General features: G+C 36.1%; 1 protein-coding gene across 2 annotated transcripts in view; it reads left to right on the top strand.

Moving 5' to 3' along the window:
* The window catches only part of LYST (lysosomal trafficking regulator), a 114,916-nt gene that overhangs the window by 73,167 nt on the left and 24,040 nt on the right, over nt 1-17,709 (top strand). For both annotated transcript variants that reach the window (XM_075043231.1, XM_075043232.1), the window contains 12 exons: nt 1,510-1,683; nt 2,212-2,361; nt 2,977-3,114; nt 5,483-5,681; nt 6,966-7,097; nt 9,424-10,060; nt 10,537-10,714; nt 12,226-12,395; nt 13,894-14,124; nt 15,049-15,215; nt 15,700-15,852; nt 17,260-17,451. In XM_075043231.1, coding sequence (XP_074899332.1) covers nt 1,510-1,683; nt 2,212-2,361; nt 2,977-3,114; nt 5,483-5,681; nt 6,966-7,097; nt 9,424-10,060; nt 10,537-10,714; nt 12,226-12,395; nt 13,894-14,124; nt 15,049-15,215; nt 15,700-15,852; nt 17,260-17,451 — 2,521 coding nt within the window. The remainder of the gene's footprint in view (nt 1-1,509; nt 1,684-2,211; nt 2,362-2,976; nt 3,115-5,482; nt 5,682-6,965; nt 7,098-9,423; nt 10,061-10,536; nt 10,715-12,225; nt 12,396-13,893; nt 14,125-15,048; nt 15,216-15,699; nt 15,853-17,259; nt 17,452-17,709) is intronic.

A 17,709-nucleotide genomic window follows, 5' to 3' on the forward strand; every position in this document is an offset into this window, starting at 1 on the left:
TTAAAGAAAATCTGTGGAAAATACTTGTGGCATAACACAGACTGCATCATGCAGGTTGTCTTAAATTGGAAACTTAATTATAATTCTATTATGTAATGTTTTTTGTAATATTGCTACTATGTAAGATGTGTTGTTACATTCTGATTCAGAGTTGGGGCTTCTAAATGTCAAAAGAGATTTTTAGGACTGTTGTAGAACTGATCATATTTTTGGCCTCTAATTTTTAAAGGCACTTAAACTCATTGCATATCTTTAATGCTTTAAACACAGGATACTCACAATGCAAATATTAATCAATGTAAAACTACATAGTGTGCAGAGCTTTCATTCTATCTAATAAATAGTCAGAGCTTTTTCGAGAGAACTGTTCAGCCATGTTCAAAGTCTTATCCTGTCTAAGAAAAAAAATCATAATTTCAAAAATACCAAGGCTATGAGCCCTAACTTAGATACTACTTAACTGTGACATTTACATGGAGAGGCTAATATTTGTGCTAGGAGTCTCTGAAGTACTACAGTTAATTCAAAATACTAACGTAGGCCTAAAACTTGTTTTGTATGTCTCTGGCAATGGTAGTGTTCTGAAAGGTGTGTGGAGAGTAACAAATACACATTAGATTAGAGACAGCCAGGTATTCAGACTTCTGGCTATGAAGACACTGTGTGCTGTAATTTTAACGTTGATAGTGAAATATGAGGAGAAAATCCTTACTCGTGTTACTGTATTACATAAATTTATGCTGAGTATGTGCTACAGACCCTGCTATAGACTCTGCATCAATAAAGCAAGCAAACAATAGATCAGCTGCCAGACAATACAGGTATACATGTGTATAACTAGGTGCAGCAGAATTAACAGGTGCATAGCAAGGGAGCCTATAGGAACCGAAATTCCATTCGTGTAAGATTTTCTTCTTGTACATTTTTGGTAAAAATACTATTTGCTCTTTCTTGGGGTTCAGGAATTGTAGGAAGCAGAGAGTGAAGAACGGTGCATGGTCTTCATCTATCAAATTGCTTGTCTCTTTATGGACAAAATAAAATTTAATGTTTGACATGTCCAGGTAGAGATAGTCTAGACCTTCATGAACCTTAATTTAAAGCTTTCCTTAAACATTAGGAAACATACTTTTCTAGGGCAAACAACAGACTTTATTCTTATTAGTGGCTTATGTATTTCATGACCTTGTGACTTTGTAGTATAGCAAGAATAAATTGGTGCCTCATACTTAAATTTTATTTAGAACAGATTTTTTTCTTAAAAAGGGATTCTTGTAATGGGACTTTTATTTTCTTAGCAGATAATTATTTACCACAATTGGAATTATCACTTCAGATATAGTATCTAAATGTACACACATAGGCAAAAATTAGTTATGTACATAACCTCAAAATCTTTAAAACAGATTTAATCCAGAAGTTATGATTTAAGACTGCAACAGAGTTTTAAAGGCTTTTTTCTAAATGTTTCTCATTTAAACTTTTTTTTTAAATTTGCCTTTTCTTCAGGTTGTAGAGATTAGCAGCTGTGAAGACACTCAAGCTTTAGCACTACAACTTATACTATCTTTAACAAAATACAATCAACAGAGAATACAGGAGATGGACAATTGTAATGGTTACTCTATGATTCATCGAGTGTTGATCAAACCAAAATGCGTTGTTGGGTTTTGCATGTTGAAGGTAGAGTGCTCTTTTAACCTGATAGTTTGTTCAATGTTAGCACCAATTTAGAAACTTCCCTGTGATTTTAATTCTACATTTGAAGCTGGCTTCGTAAAGGCAGAGCAGTGATTTGGAGCAAGCTCGGTCTAGGAGTGTTTTGCCTGGAACTAGAAAATCTTCCTAGGTAAGGGGAGAAAAAGGAAGTGTTGAAAGACCCTGATTTCAGAGGAGATGGGGGCAGGGGGAAGCAGCTTTGTTTCTCAGAGGTCTTCAAGTAAGCTTAAACTTGTAAGCAATTAATAAAAATATTTGAGTGCACCTGAAAATATTTTTTAAAAAAATTTGTACTGGTGTTATAAGAATGAAACCTCTTAAATGCCTCCAGCAGTGTTAAACTCAGTAACTATTTTCAAAGTTGACCAGGTAGATATATGCCTCCCCTGTCAAGAGTTTGATGTCTCTTTAAACATTTTTTTGATAAATTGGATAGGACAGCTGTACTGTTTTGTGCTTATGACATTCAAAGAAGATTTCCCTCTCTTTAAGACTCTTCTTGAAGGATGCTGCAGTGATGAGATTCTCTATATAAATGAAAATGGGCAATTCCTGCTTGATACAGATTCTGCTGCAGTTATCCAAGATGTTCAATTGTTAGAAAAGCTGCTGCTTGACTGGAAGATATGGTCTAAAGCAAAGGTAATTACTTTCATTTTGGAAGGATTTTAAGTCTAAAAGTCAATATTTAAGAAAGAATGAAGTGATACAGGATTATGAGGTCTGAAATTACTGGCATCTAACTGGAGAAATGAATTACTAAAATTTTCTAAAATTAATGGTCCTTATTTTTCTTTAAATAGCTGGTAGTAGCATCAAGTTCCCATTATCAATGATGCAGGTAGCCTTAGTGTATTAAATTCTGTAAATGTAATGTATGTAAATGACTTGTTAGTTGAATGGAATAATTTTTTAGGGAAGTTTCTTAAGACTGAGGAACACCTGCTTCCCTTTGGAGCTAAACTGTTGAAAATAGCCATCTAGTGTTAATATAGCAAGGAGTATACAAAACTAGTTTTAGACAAGAAGTAATTTTTTGTAGCTTAATCATTAAAATATGCTTAATTTTATATGAGCACAACTTTCCTAGTTTCTATTTCTGACCTCACCATTTGTAGTCATTTAGTCTCTTAGGTACAAAACTAACTTGACTTGGTTATGTTCCTAAACTGAATTTTTTTGCTTTTTTTATTCTCAATGTGTAGACTCAGAAATATATTACTGAAGCCATATTCCTGTTTTGTTTTTGTTTTTCAGCAAGGTGTTTGGGAAACTCTGCTAGCAGCTCTAGAAATTCTTATCAGAGCTAACCATCACCAACAGATGTTTAATATTAAACAGCTGTTGAAAGCTCAAGTGGTACATCACTTCCTGTTAACTTGTCAGGTTCTTCAGGTACTTTGACTCTGAGATCCTATTTTGTGCTTGGCAAAATACTCAGTTTTACTTACGCAGGGCAGGGGAAGAGACTAAATGCTATAGGAAAAACTACTTCAGTAGACTGTCCCCTTTCATCTTCAACAGGCATTATTGCTGTAAACTGATACAGTTCCTTACTGGGTGCCGTATTTACTGCTGGACAGAAGGGGCAAGAGATTTTAACCATCTGGTACTATTTGAAAACCTAGTGTCATGGTTTAACCCCAGCCAGCAACTAAGCACCACGCAGCCGCTCACTCACTTCCCGCTCACCCCTGTGGGATGGGGGAGAGAATCGGGGGTGGGAGGGGAAGCAAAACTCGTGGGTTGAGATAAGAACAGTTTAATAGAACAGAGAGGAAGAAACTAACAATGATAAAAATAACAATAATAAAATGGCAATAATAAGAATAAAAGGATTGGAATATACAAAACAAGTGATGCACAATGCAATTGCTCACCACCTGCTGACCGATGCCCGCTTGGTTCCCAAGCAGTGATCCCTCCCCACCCAGCTCCCCCCAGTTTATATACTGGGCATGACATCACATGGTATGGAATACCCCGTTGACCACTTTGGGTCAGCTGCCCTGGCTGTGTCCCTTCCCAACTTCTTGTGCCCCTCCAGCCTTCTTGCTGGCTGGACATGAGAAGCTGAAAAATCCTTGACTTAGTCTAAACACTACTTAGCAACAACTGAAAACATCAGTGTGTTATCAACATTCTTCTCATACTGAACCCAAGATATAACACCTATACCAGCTACTAGAAAGAAAAGTAACTCCATTCCAGCTGAAACCAGGACACCTAGGCACTAGGTTACTTGCACAATCCATACATGAGTAGGAGCTGAAATGAGCTGTGACCCTTTTCTAAAGACCCGAGATGTCTCTTACTAGTTCAAGTCTTCATTACTGAAAAACATAGATACTGTGCAAGTAGCAGAAACTGTCTGTCCTGTATCTCACTGGAGTTAATAGGGCAACTGGCCTGTAGTGCCCAGTCTGAGTACTCCTCTCAAAATTTTGATCCAGTAGTAGCTTCTTGCATGGCATGGAGATAGTAGTTCTAAAAGGGACTTGAGGGAAGTGCTTCAGCCCTTTGATAGATGCTTCTCAAGAACATGATTTTGAAATGATTTCCTGCTTATAGTACATATCTGTTTGTGAAAATATGTGTTGTAACCCCTTCTTTCTACACTGTTTTCTGTCTTACATTCCTTTTTATTCTGAGTTTCTTACTCTATCGCATGAAATGCATTTATTGGTTTTCCCTTTTTTAATGATTTTTTTTAATGTCTCCTTTAATCATTTTAATTGCTGTAAATTTTGAATTTCTTCATTTTTATGTGGTATTCCTTACTTTTGGAACTTGTGGTATAGTTTACTTTTAAAATTGTATATTAATGCAAATGCCTAGATACAGAATGTTGCATAGTTATTTTCCCTGTCTTTTGGACATGAGTACAAACACTACTATGCATGCCTTTTGGGGAAAAAAATTAAGTTCTTAGTTAAAAAAAACTACTCAAATTGGCCAACAATTTTGCAATTTTGGGGGAATGATGGAATGGAAGATAAAGCTGTATAAACCATTCTCTTTGAAAACATCACTTAAATTAACTTCATTTAGTCTTCTCTAAATGTCACCTCTTTCTAAATGTCACCTTGGTGCTTGGGTACTAAAAAGACTGCTGTATGAGAAGTTAGAAGCAAGTTAATCACCATGATGACATTACAGTGAGGTTCCCCACAAGTCTCTTGAAGTCCTGTTCTAAAATCATGGTTCAGTTAATAGATTTTTTTCAAATAGCCATTGTCAGACTATACAGAATGCTTGATCAAGCTGAGATTTCATTGATAATTACATTTATAATTTCTGACATGTATGTTTATAAAAATGGTTATTGAAGTGAAATACAGAAGACCCAGAGTGGCACTGTTCAGAAAGTTCCTAATATGTTCAAAATGTTAGTATCAGCAACTATTAATTTCTCTACAAATATGTTAATACAATGACAGTAAACTATACTTTCAATGGTGATTCATGTCCTAAGGCTCCAGCATTTCAATTCAGAGTAGTATAGTATGCAGAAGATACTAATTTTATAAAATTAAACTTGCGTAACATCTGCAATATTTTTTGTGCCTGAATTTTGAGTGTGCTGGACTTGGATAACATTGAGTAGGTACAGTAGCTCCTCTCAAACTAAAGAATACAGGCTTTATGACTTAAGCTTTTCTTGTCTGTTCTTCTATTACAGTGTGACAATTTTTTAAAAAAGAAAATTTCTGTCAAATTAAAAATGCAAATAGCTTACAGTTGTACTGCTCTTCCTCTCTAGGAGCATAAAGAAGGGCACCTTGCATCCCTGCCTCAGGAGGTTTGCAGGTCATTTGTGAAAATAATTGAAGAAGTACTTGGATCTCCCCCAGACCTGGAATTGCTGACACTGGTCTTCAATTTCCTCTTAGCAGTTCATCCACCCACTAATACATATGTTTGTCACAATCCTACCAACTTCTACTTTTCCCTGCACACAGGTAGATATGTCACATTTAACTAGAAATAAACAATAAGATAAAAATGTAGTCATAAATTAATATCTAAAAAAACCTCTTTCACTTATAAATTACTATTTATATTCTATGACTATATTCTTTGATTGCTATATTATTATAACAATATATAAAAAATTATTTAAGTATTGCAACTTAGTAAAAGTAGTTTAGAGTATTGAGAGACATTATAGTTAGACTTTGCTTGGCTTACTTGGAAAGTTTTCTTCTGTCTGCAGCCATAGATAACCTCTCTGGTGGTTATGTCTTTAACTTTAAAGTTTGCTGCTAAGTGGAATGCATAATGTTAGCTGCCTGTATGGACGCATTTGCCTGGGGGCAAATCTTAGAGAAAAACATTTAACTTACCTGTAAATGAAGCTTCTTCAGAAATACATGTATATCATCCTATCTCCATCTCTATTTTCTTGTTTCCTGTTACTGAATTCCTAGAAAAATAAAAAGCCTGAGGAGCATTTTTAGCAAATGATCAGTTGCACTGCAAGATGTCATTGGCAGGCACCATCAGTGCATTGCATACAAGTTACTGAAAGTACCTATGTGCTTTGAGGGGTGCAGATCTAGGACAACAGCTGTCTTTAATATATCTGTAGTAGATGATCACTTTACCAAAATGAGTGATATGAGCTTTAAAAAAAATCTTTCTTGCTCTTTTAAAGAATGAGAATGAGAAACTGGTAGATGTATAGTTCATGCTTTAATATTAGCATTATACAATGTTAACCATAACTGACGTAAACAAGCATCATCCAAGTTTGAAATGTTTTCTCCTTTTGTAGATGCCTGTGTACCTCCAGTTTTAAGAATCAGTTTTAAAGGCGGTACAGTTGGCTTTGTCTGTATCTGTCCTTTAATACTAATAGATGTAAAATTCTGAGTAAGAACAGAATGTGCTTTTTGACACTTTGAGCCTTATTAGATGAACCTGTTTGAGAACAGCCACCTTTTTTTGACATGGCAAAAAATCAAAGTTATTACTGCTTGTATGCCTGTGAGGACCTGCAATTAAATATAATTACTTTAGAATAACATAATATTTTCAGTGTTCTGAAGTAGAATTTTAAAGATATATCACTAAATGGAAAAAAATTGTTCTCAAGTGCTTTTTCTCAGATGCTCATGGGTCAAGCACTTCTCGTTAGCCTCCAGTGATCAGCTGGAAATGTAACCCGGCTACTATGAGTCTAAATATATCAAGAATGCAAACTTTAAAGCCTTTTATGTAACTTTTCCCCTTATCCTTTCTAGATGGCAAAATTTTTCAGGAGAAAATTGAATCACTTAAGTACCTGAGAAATTCCAGCAGTGGTGGGAAGTCAACAGACAGTTCTGCATTTGTGATTACAACTCCAACTGGATTTACAGCTTTACCACTGGAAGGTAAAACAATTCTGGAAAAAAAGGACATTGAGACACAGTCCTTTGGCAGAGGACTAGAGTGCCTTCAAGTGTTACTTTCCCACAGGTATTTCTTACAGAGCTTGCCCTGCCCCTTGGAGCTTAACGCCTGAACAGCAGAGTAAGAAGGATGGAATTGAACACACTACTTAAACTGCTCTTTATTCTCAGCTTGAGACAAATTGCCACATTGATGGCTCAGGCAGCAAAGTGGACCAGAGAGCTGAACAATTTCATTTGTTAAACAGACCTGTGAGAGATGTATGAGAATGCCTTAACCAGGCAATAGTTGAAATAGTGAGCCATAAGCAGCTGTCAGATCTGTGCAAAAAGCATTAAGCTGATGCTTTTCTTTATTTGTGCATAAATGTTAACATCCATCTAAATATAGTATTAAAGTATTGACATTTAGTTATACTGCAGGTATATATACTGTTCCTACATGATAGAGGATGGGAAACTATATCCTATAAAGAACAACTTAGATACCTTGGTTATATAAATGAAAATGGAATAGTTTTCTAGAAGCAGTCTCATATAGCATGCTAAACAAGCTGAGGTCTGTAAAGATAACTGCTTTAATCAGTTTTTAATTCCTCTGCTATAGATGCTGAAATAACATGAAGTTATTAGTTCAAGCTGGTAACTTTTTCAGTTGGCATGCTGTCAGTGTGATGTTTCTTGCATCGTTATTGAATTAGATTTTTAATCATACTTTTTAACACAGATTTGCATAGGCAATCAACAAATATAACCTGTAAAACAAAAGCTAAAACATGTAACTTAGGCATAAGCCTTTATTTAAGCTCATGGACAATGAGAAATAAATTCTAAATAAAAATGCATAATCTAAGCAAACTTACCAATATATACAAAATAGGAGTGGAAACAAATTACTCTGATCTAATTTAGCTGCTCTATGTTTTAGATCATGTATGACTTAGCTGTATTCTGTATATCACCAAAGTAATACCTTTTACAACTGATGTCCTGTTGCTGTGTTTCTTAGGAAAAGCAAATTGAGTCTACAAGCACTACTTCAGTTGAAATGGCCTTAGTTCAAGTGTCTTTTGTAAAAGCAGTGATATGAAGAACAGACTGCAGTACTAAATAGTATATGGAATTAGTCATTCTCCCATATGGATTATATATGAAATCTTACTCTTATAAATTGAGTACTTTTTTATATCAATAGTACCAAACTGTTGTTCTTGAATAAAGATTATTCATGTGTGCCAGAGGAATACTCAATGTAAATTTTTTTTGTGGAAGTAGGTGTTGAGTGTTGTGTTTCTGAATTTGAATTTCTAAATTTAGATAAAAATGTTTGAAATGGTAGGTTTGTTAGATAACTTGCTACCTGCATGTGGGTTTGCAATTTGTTGCACTACCTGCAAATGTGTGTGCAAGCTTGGCTCTGAGATTGTTACAACAATATAGATCCTTCCTGTAGTCTGAAGGCCAGCTTGGTCTGGCTATGTTTGCATGTGTATGTCTGTATTTATATGTTTGTTATATATATATATATATATATCTCACTCATTTAAAAAAACCAATATTCCTGTTGTGTCATCATTGCATTAGTACTAAATGATGTATAGTTTTCAAAAATAATTCTGAATGAACAAAGTCTCCTTGTCCTAGACTAACAGAAAGCTTCTTCTACCAGTCTGGTATACAGACTGCTCTCCCTCTTAAAAATATATTTTATGAAAGACATCTGTAATACGCTCTGAAAGTTTGACTGTTTTGGGTCAAACTGTGTGCTTAAAAGGAAGCCCTGTTAAAATACGCAGTGATTTGTTATAAATCTGAAGTATATGTAAAGCCATAGTGCAAAAGGGTTGGTGAATAGTATTTCAATGTCCACCGAAACATGCCAGTAGATTAGACCTTTTACACAAGAGCTCCCAATAGAGTAACCTGCTCTATCTGACCCTTGTTTTGAGCAAGGAGATTGAGCTAGACAATCTCCAGAGGTACCAGATTCTAGGAATCTGTACAAATTCCTACTGCAGGTTAGTTGAGAGGATCATAATATAAATCCAGAAACTGCAGTATATATGCAAAAATTATTTTCCATTTTATATATCTTTCAGTTTTGTGACTTGCTAAATAAATGGCTGTGTAATAGTTTACTATCTCTACTTCATCGGCCAAATCTGAGCTATGCTAGGTGTTAAACCAACTTTTGCCGCATAAAATTAGCTTGGGTCATCACTGTGCTAAGTGTATGTGGAGTGTAACATTGAGGGAAAAGCTTTTTTCTAGCATAAAAGGAATGCTAAAGATATCTTTATTTCTCTAGGGAACACTTCCAAGGCTAGTGTACAGCAGAAGATAAGCTCTCAGGCACCTAAAAGACTTTGCAAAAGCTTACCAGCATCTCCTACTTCCTCACCTCGAATTCATCAAAAAAGACTAACTGAAAGAATGGGAAGCAGTGTTGATGACCTGCAGATTATTGGCAAGCGTGACTACATTGATCTCCAGGATGGAAGTGGTTTTGTAGGAAGTTCTGAAACCATAAAGAGAGTACAAGAAGAACTCTTTCTTAGCAGTTGTGAGTCTGCAAAAACAGTTTGTGACTCAGAGTTAACATCTGCGGAAACATTTGAAGATATTGCAAAAGAAGAAGAGTTATCTGAAAATGCATTTGAGAGTAAAGAAGCAGATGCAGACCTGAAATGTAATGAAGGTGGTGGTGTTGCAGCTGAGCAATCGCTACGTCGTCCAGACAATCTGAAAGGACTACCTTCATTTCAGAAGAGTCAGAGTAATTTTGCAGGGTTAGGCTTAGCATTTTCGGTTCACGGAAGTTCATCTGCCATTGCTCGCTGGCCAAGCTTTGCTGACAAGAATGTACTTCCTGAAGACTGGGAGAGTCTTGCTTTTTCTTCAGCTAATGAGAATACCCAAAAACCTTCTGAAAGCCCTGATGATAGGTAAGCAGATAAAATAATAAATTAGCAGTAGCTCAGTATGAGCTCTAACTTCACAGTTCTTGGTCTTGATTATTATACTACTGAATTTGGAAGTCTGAAAATTAAGAGAGTGTTTTTAATGGCTGTCATAAACCAATTCATTAAGCTTTTAGTCTATTGAATTGCATTGTTTGAATTTTTGCATTATTTACATAGCAAACTTTAAAAATCAGGAATTTTGCTATCTGCAGTAGAAGTGGGAATTTGTAATGTTAGCTCACAAAAAAATCTCAAGCAAGTAGTTCTGGTCAGATTATCCTTTTTGCTATCTGCCATCCAAAAATAAGTGTTAATGAAGAGTGGTAATAGGAGTATTAGAGAAACGTTTGCCACATTTCTTCCTTCTCCTGCCCCTGAGAGTAGCTAACAATTACCCATTTTTCTTGTCTCCTGTTGTAGACAATAAACTGTGGTAAAACACATTCCTCTGTTTTCAGATGTACAGAAGACTGTCTTGTGCTTATCTGTTGTGGATTATATGACCTCTTGCGTGGAGTTCTCCTAATCCTACCAGATGTCATGCTAGATGATGTGATGGACAAGCTTATCCAACCTGATTATCTTATAGTTCTTGTGAACCACCCATCTCCTCTCATACAACAAGGAGTCATTAAAGTAGGCCTCTATAAAATGTTTTCAGCTAAAACTTGTGAACTGGCATAGCTAACATGTTGGAAACATGAAGTTTTGTTAATATTTTTAATTTTGCTTTCTTCAGTTTTCTAGGTTTACTTCTGAGTTTTAAGATGTGCTTCCACACCCACAGATTTAAAAACAAACAAAAAACCCAAACCCAACACAACACAAACATAGAATCTTTCAATAGATAATTATAGTCCATGATCTAAGCCAGAGGCCTTAGGAGCCTATGACAGCATTACTGATGTAAATGAAAATGACAATGCAGAAAGTCGGTGACCATCTTGTCAAGATTAAACACTTGATGCACTATGTTAAATTAAGGTGCAAGGAAAGTTTTGACTTCTAGCACAGTTGACTTTCAGTTATTCTGGGGAGTGTGTCATCCACACACTTGTGGCCTGAACACGGACTTCAGGCTTCAAAATGTTTTCAGAGATTTTTGTAGTATTGACAATGACAATGTTTGTGGATGATAATATTGTATAGATGAAAAACTTTAAGTAGACTTGTATTTTAATTTCAAGAAGAATAAGATTATATGGCTTCATTAACAAAATGATCCAAAAAATCATGTGTGCACTTGCATACACACCAAAGTGCAGGATTTAACAAGTACAAAAAGTTTGAATGTATTTACATATGCATTCTGTAACTTATGTGTGTGTCCTAGTTTCAGCTGGGATAGAGTTAATTGTCTTCCTAGTAGCTGGTACAGTGCTATGTTTTGAGTTCAGTATGCGAAGAATGTTGATAACACTGATGTTTTCAGTTGTTGCTAAGTAGTGTTTAGACTAATGTCAAGGATTTTTCAGCTTCTCATGCCCAGCCAGTGAGAAAGCTGGAGAGGCACAAGAAGTTGGCACAGGACACAGCCAGGGCACCTGACCCAAAGTGGCCAACAGGGTATTCCATACCACAATGTCACATCTAGTATAGAAACTTGGGGGGAGTAGGTGTGAGGGGAATTGCTGCTCGGGGACTAGCTGGGTGTTGATCGGCAGGTGATGAGCAATTGCACTGTGCATCATTTGTACATTCCAATCCTTTCATTATTGCTGTTGTCATTTTATTAGTGTTATCATTGTCATTATTAGTTTCTTCTTTTCTGTTCTATTAAACCGTTCTTATCTCAACCCACAAGTTTTACTTCTTTGCCCAATTCTCTCCCCCATCCCACTGGGTGGGGGGAAGTGAGTGAGCGGCTGCGTGGTGCTTAGTTGCTGGCTGGGGTTAAACCACGACAGTGTGTGACTTCATCTCCCCCAAACTTGACTAAAAACCTAAGAGTCTTCAGATTAAAAGGACAAAGTCAGCTGTCAGTTTTAACAAGGACAGTGTAGATTGCACTTGCAATAGTGCAATTGATGTTTTTAATCTGAAATTTAAAAGTTTTTATTTCAAACTGTTCAAATTGCAGACAAGAACTTAACTTTCAAGGGAGTTATATTAAATGTTCACATTATAATTATGCATTTGTTTTTTAGTTGTTGGATGCATATTTCAACAGAGCAAGGAGGGAGCAGAAGGAGAAATTTTTAAAGAATCGTGGCTTCTCCTTGCTAGCCAACCAGCTGTACCTTCACCAGGGGACTCAGGAAGTTGTAGAGTGCTTTTTGGAAATGCTCTTTGGCCGCTCTGTTGGCTTGGATGAAGAGTAAGTACTGCTTTGCTTTTGCATCCTGTAACTTAATATTTGAACTACAGGCAGTGCACTTTGCTGGAGGCAAAGGTGTGATAGCTTTCTAATTCCTATTGTCTTCCTAGTAGTCAGCAACCCTAAAAAAAAAAGTTCCTTCAAAACTGTTTTGAAATGTTTTGCTTGTAGCTTTAACATTTAAATGTATTAAACTTCTTATGACAATTGTATGGCCCTTAAGCTGTTTGGAAGCAACTTTATCTGATGGGTGCTGCCAGCTGGGATCTTCTAAACCCTCAGCCCTTCTGAGGGCCTCAGAGGCCTTTGCACTTCAAATGTCCTGTAAGCAGTTTAATTCTTCCTATTCTTTCTGATCCTATGTGAAACTGATTTATATCCTTAGAAGTTTTAAGTAGCAGTCACTAGACTTCTGCTACTGCATTTTGGTAGGTGATTAAGGAAAAAGCTTGATGCCACAGCTGCTTCCTTGCTTGGCCTTGAGTTTAAATCCCTATTTCCTTTAGGGAAAATTACACCATTTCCTTGAACCAAAGAGCCACCTCATATTGACAGGAAAGGAGATTACCTTTAAGCAGACAATTTATCTAAGTAAATAGTATTTTTTAGAATTAGTATGACTGCTTATTGACTGTACAGGGAGAACATGCAGCTAAGTATAGTCAGCAGTGCAAAAATCTTGCACAAACCTCCTCAGTTGCTGCCTCTGCAGGGTTTGTAGCCAAATCACTTCTGCCTGTTGGCCTGATCTTCACACCCCCACCCACTGCCGCGCCCCCCCCCCCCCCCCCCGCAAAAATAAAAAAAAAAAGCCTGTTTAACTGCAAGACTTAAACCTGGCTGCTTAACTAGCCCCAAAGAGAACTGTTATTTCCTCAGGATTGATTATGGGGCTGGGAAGGTAATTCTAATGTCTCAGGCTTTTAGGATTGTAAGTCATGTGATGGGCTGATAACCTTAGAGTAATCTAATTTCTTAATGCACAAGTAATACAGAATCTGAAGCACTGTTCTGAATTCTACAATCGCAATAAGCCAGAAGTTGCTGAACTTACATCCATTACTGCTGAAGTTTAATTAAGATATCAAACCTCCTGTCAGTCAGTATATTATTATATTGATGCCAAGCTGTATCTGGTTTCTTGATAGTGTCTGTGCCTGTTGTAACACTTATAAGATGCATCATCTTTCCAGTAATTTTTCTACACTGATTACAAACCCCCTCTGTTTTCATGAAATCTATATTGTAGACAGTTGGCAGTTAGCTGAAGCTTCACACATATTTTTGGGCACTTCCATTTCCTTGTTGCTCTTTGAAGTGTTTATTTTGCTCTTATTTCCTTTATAGACAGGCATTGTTACTGCAGTGAAACTTAGGAAAATGCCATCTACATCTTTGCCAAAATACTGGCATAGACTGGTATTCTAGTTGCATATACTAGTTGCATATACCAGGTTCCTATTTTAAGGATGTCACTCACTTATATTTATGTTAATAGATTTGATCTGGAAGATGTCAAGAATGTTGGACTCTTTCAAAAATGGTGTGTCATTCCTGTTCTGGGTCTTATAGAGAACTCTCTGTATGATAATGTTCTGCTGCATAACTGCTTCTGTCTCCTGTTACAAATCATAAATTCCTGCTCAAAAGTTGCAGACCTACTGCTCGATAATGGTTTGCTCTATGTGTTGTGTAATACACTGGCTGCTCTCAACGGACTGGAAACAAAGTGAGTATTGTATCAGTTGCTGTAAAATAGTCCAGGCACGACCTTAAGTCTAGCAAAAATTACTGTATTGTATTTGTTCTACTTTCTAAAATGATCAGAAAGCATGTACAAAATAACACTGTTTTTGAGGTTTTCAGCTTTAATTATACCTGTAAGTGAAAGTTAATTCAGTTCAAACAGTGGAATATAAAATGTTCTTTCCACACCTTAAACTTTCAAGTGAAATGACATTTTAAAATGCACGTTTGTTGCATGGTGTGCACTTTGGATGCTCTTCATAATAAACTTGCTGGAACAGTAAGATAAAGGCCCAGGAGATGGTAGCATTCTACTGTATCTATAGCCATAGTTAAAACTGCAGGAAAAGTCTCTCCTGTGCTGCCTGTGATTTAGTAGTTGAGATTTTGAGTAACTTAAGTGACTTCATGAATTACAAACATTCTGTACTTTAAGAGAGCTTATATAGTGAAGGAAGGAGAAATGGCATTTTGTTAATTCATTTCATCAGTTGGTATCCTGAAGAAAGAGACTGACTTGCCTTTTACCCCAGTATAGTTTTAGTTCAGCATGGCTACAAAATTGAGATATTGCCCTGAATTTTTTTTTTGAGAAATACAGGACTTCAAACCTGTTCTTTAACTTAGAAATCTGATAATAATACATCATTGCTTTTCCAATAAAACTTTGTTACAATCTTAATGTTAGAATGTCTCAAAGATTTGCAGGCATCCAATCTATCAAAGTTAACACTGAAGAGGTGTCTTTGACAATTTTCTATCCTTCAGCAGTAATGTTTTTATATGAAGTACAATATAATATTAGGTACGGTTGTCATAATTAGCAAGGGGGATAGTAATGGGTCTTGTTATGGGTTATAATCTACTAGAACTGTCATGTTTGTGATAACTACAACTTTGTTTGCAGCATTCCCTTGAATGACTACAAGTTACTTGCCTGTGATATACAACAGCTGCTGGTAGCAGTTGCAATTCATGCCTGCAGCTCCTCAGGTTCTCAATATTTTCGTGTTATTGAAGACCTCATTGTGCTGCTTGGTCATCTTCAAAATAGTAAAAGTGCAAGGATGCAAAGTAAGTGATCCGCTTATTTTGGGGGTCATGGGACTGGAGAAGTAAATCCCTTCCCCACTGATTTTTGTTTAAATTGATATTCCTGCCAAGGGAGAAGGGGGAGTTCTCTGGTGATGGGTCGTCTTTGTCTTCTAAGTGGTTCTCAAGGTAGTAGTTTTCCTCAGGAGCCTGCCTTGTGGTAAAGAATTGAGTCCTCCTAATTTGAACAAACAATGATTGTAAAAGTTCATTAAGGGTATTTAAATGGAAATGTTCTATACAGTTGCGTTTAGCTTATTTCAGAGTAATCAAATTCAATGTCTTTTCCATGACAACTCACTTGTGTACTGTCTGTGGAATAGTGATATGACTTTGTCTTCTGTGGATCGAGAGTTTTACAGCTCTTGACGTGTTTTGTGTTCTTTTACTTTTTACAAACATCTGCTAAAAAGTCTTGAAGACATGTAAAGAGTGTCTTATGTCCTTTGTATGCCTCTCTCTGTAGACATGGCAGTTGTTCTGCAGTTAAGAGTTCTTCAAGCAGCTATTGAATTAATAAAAACAACAGCAACCCAAGATGCTCAGGAGCAGGCCGGTTCTGTCCCATCACCATCTGCACCACATCGTGCAATGTTTCAAAAGCGTAAAGGCATTGCTGGTGAGTAGCAAAAGTGTAGTATTCTTGTACTTTCTCCTGTATGTATTACTTTCAAACTGTAATTTCAGTATACAGCAAATGAGTCCTGTTGCTTTGCTTTTTCTGTGGACTGGCTTTATAAATACTTATTTATTTTGAATAGTGTAGCCTTGTATCCATTTTGAACTTGTGGGAGTTTTGTATTAGGAGGAGGGAGTGGGGTATGAAAATGAAACCTCAGTCACCTTATTCTCACTGCAGTGTCTAAAGCCAGATATTGCCTTCTTTTGGGATTCTCTTGAATTCACAAGTTGCTTAGTTAAAGATGTTTTTAAAGTAATTCATAGTGGGTTTAATAGCCAACTTCACAGTAAGGAAATACCAAAATAAAGTTAGTGCTTGTAACTTTAACACAGCTATGACATAGGGATTGCATTGTTGCACAACTTTTAATTAGTGATCATCCTGAAGTAAATACCTGGCACTCCCAAATTTATTGTTGGGAATGGGAGATTCCCAGATTCCACTGTGGTTGTGCTTGCAAAATGTTTGTGCAGTTCTAGCTCTAGCAGTAATACTTTCTCTGTATTTGATAGCTTGTGAATCATTCTGTAAAGGTTTTGGAATCTTCTGGCTGGAAATGGATTTTGTGTATCTCAGATGAGCTGCATTTAAGACTTTGTAGAAGATGCAGTTTAAAAACTGGACATGTATTTGAGTGTTTTTTTTTAAAAAAAAAAAACAAAAACAAACCACTATTATTCCCTGTTTACTATGGGAATGTTTCTCTTGATATGGTCAGCTTTTGAGGCCCCTCTCCATCAGCCTGGTAAATATAATGAAAATATTTTTACATTAGTGAATCTGGTAACGCACTAAAGAAAAAAAAAAATAGTTATTTCCAAAAGAAGCAAGTACAGTCAAGACCTACCAGTTCATTTCAACAAAATTTTAGGGTATACTCTCATAAGTTAGAAATAGTACTTCTATCAAAATTAGTGACAATGGGTGTGGTACAGAATGTGTTTGTTTATAAGCTGTTAATATAACTGACTCATCATTTGTGCTCATAAAGCTACTTTCCAATATGCAGTAACTTTTTGTTGTATCATGAATTTTTAATCCTTTATCCTAAAAATACAGTAAAACCAGGAGTAAAATACTGTGGTGTTGTACAATAAATCTGATCTTGAGACTAACTCATCTCATGGTATCACTTCTTGAATATTATATGTTTATTTTCATATAGAAAAGCTTTTAAAAGAAAGATATAAACATCCAAATGACTCTTATGTTCCCTTCAATATTAACGTATTTCAAATGTTTTGTTTTCTTAAATGATATGAACTATTTGGATGAAAGCAGTTGCTGAGTGACTAATTTTTTGTGCATTTTAGTAGGATGCTATTAATGCTTCTCTGCTTAAAGGCTCCAGAAAGTTTTCACTTGCTCAGTCTGATGCTTTGCTGATGAAAATGCGCTCACTAGCCAGTGAGGAGTTCAACATGATGATGCAGCGGAGAATGAGCCAAGAAAATCCTATCCAAGCCACTGAGACTGAGTTTGTACAAAGGTTACAGAGGCTGACTGTTCTAGCTGTTAACAGGCTCATTTATTTAGGTAGGACTTCTTGTTGTTCATTTCTGTTTTGACAGAGCCAATGTAGTGCAATATGAAAAATGGATTCTTGCTTTTGGAGTGTTGAAGTGTTTGAGAGGAAAGATAATACCATTGATGCTAGTTTAATGGATTTAACCATAAAAACATCATTGTCTCTGTGATTTGTCTCTCGGTATTATGTAACTGACAATCTGGATACAGTTTTTATCCGAATGAACTGAACAAGTTGTTTTAATTCTATGTTAGTCCATTCATGTG

This window comes from Buteo buteo, chromosome 12 (assembly GCF_964188355.1).
Source record: "Buteo buteo chromosome 12, bButBut1.hap1.1, whole genome shotgun sequence".
Lineage (NCBI taxonomy): Eukaryota > Metazoa > Chordata > Aves > Accipitriformes > Accipitridae > Buteo > Buteo buteo.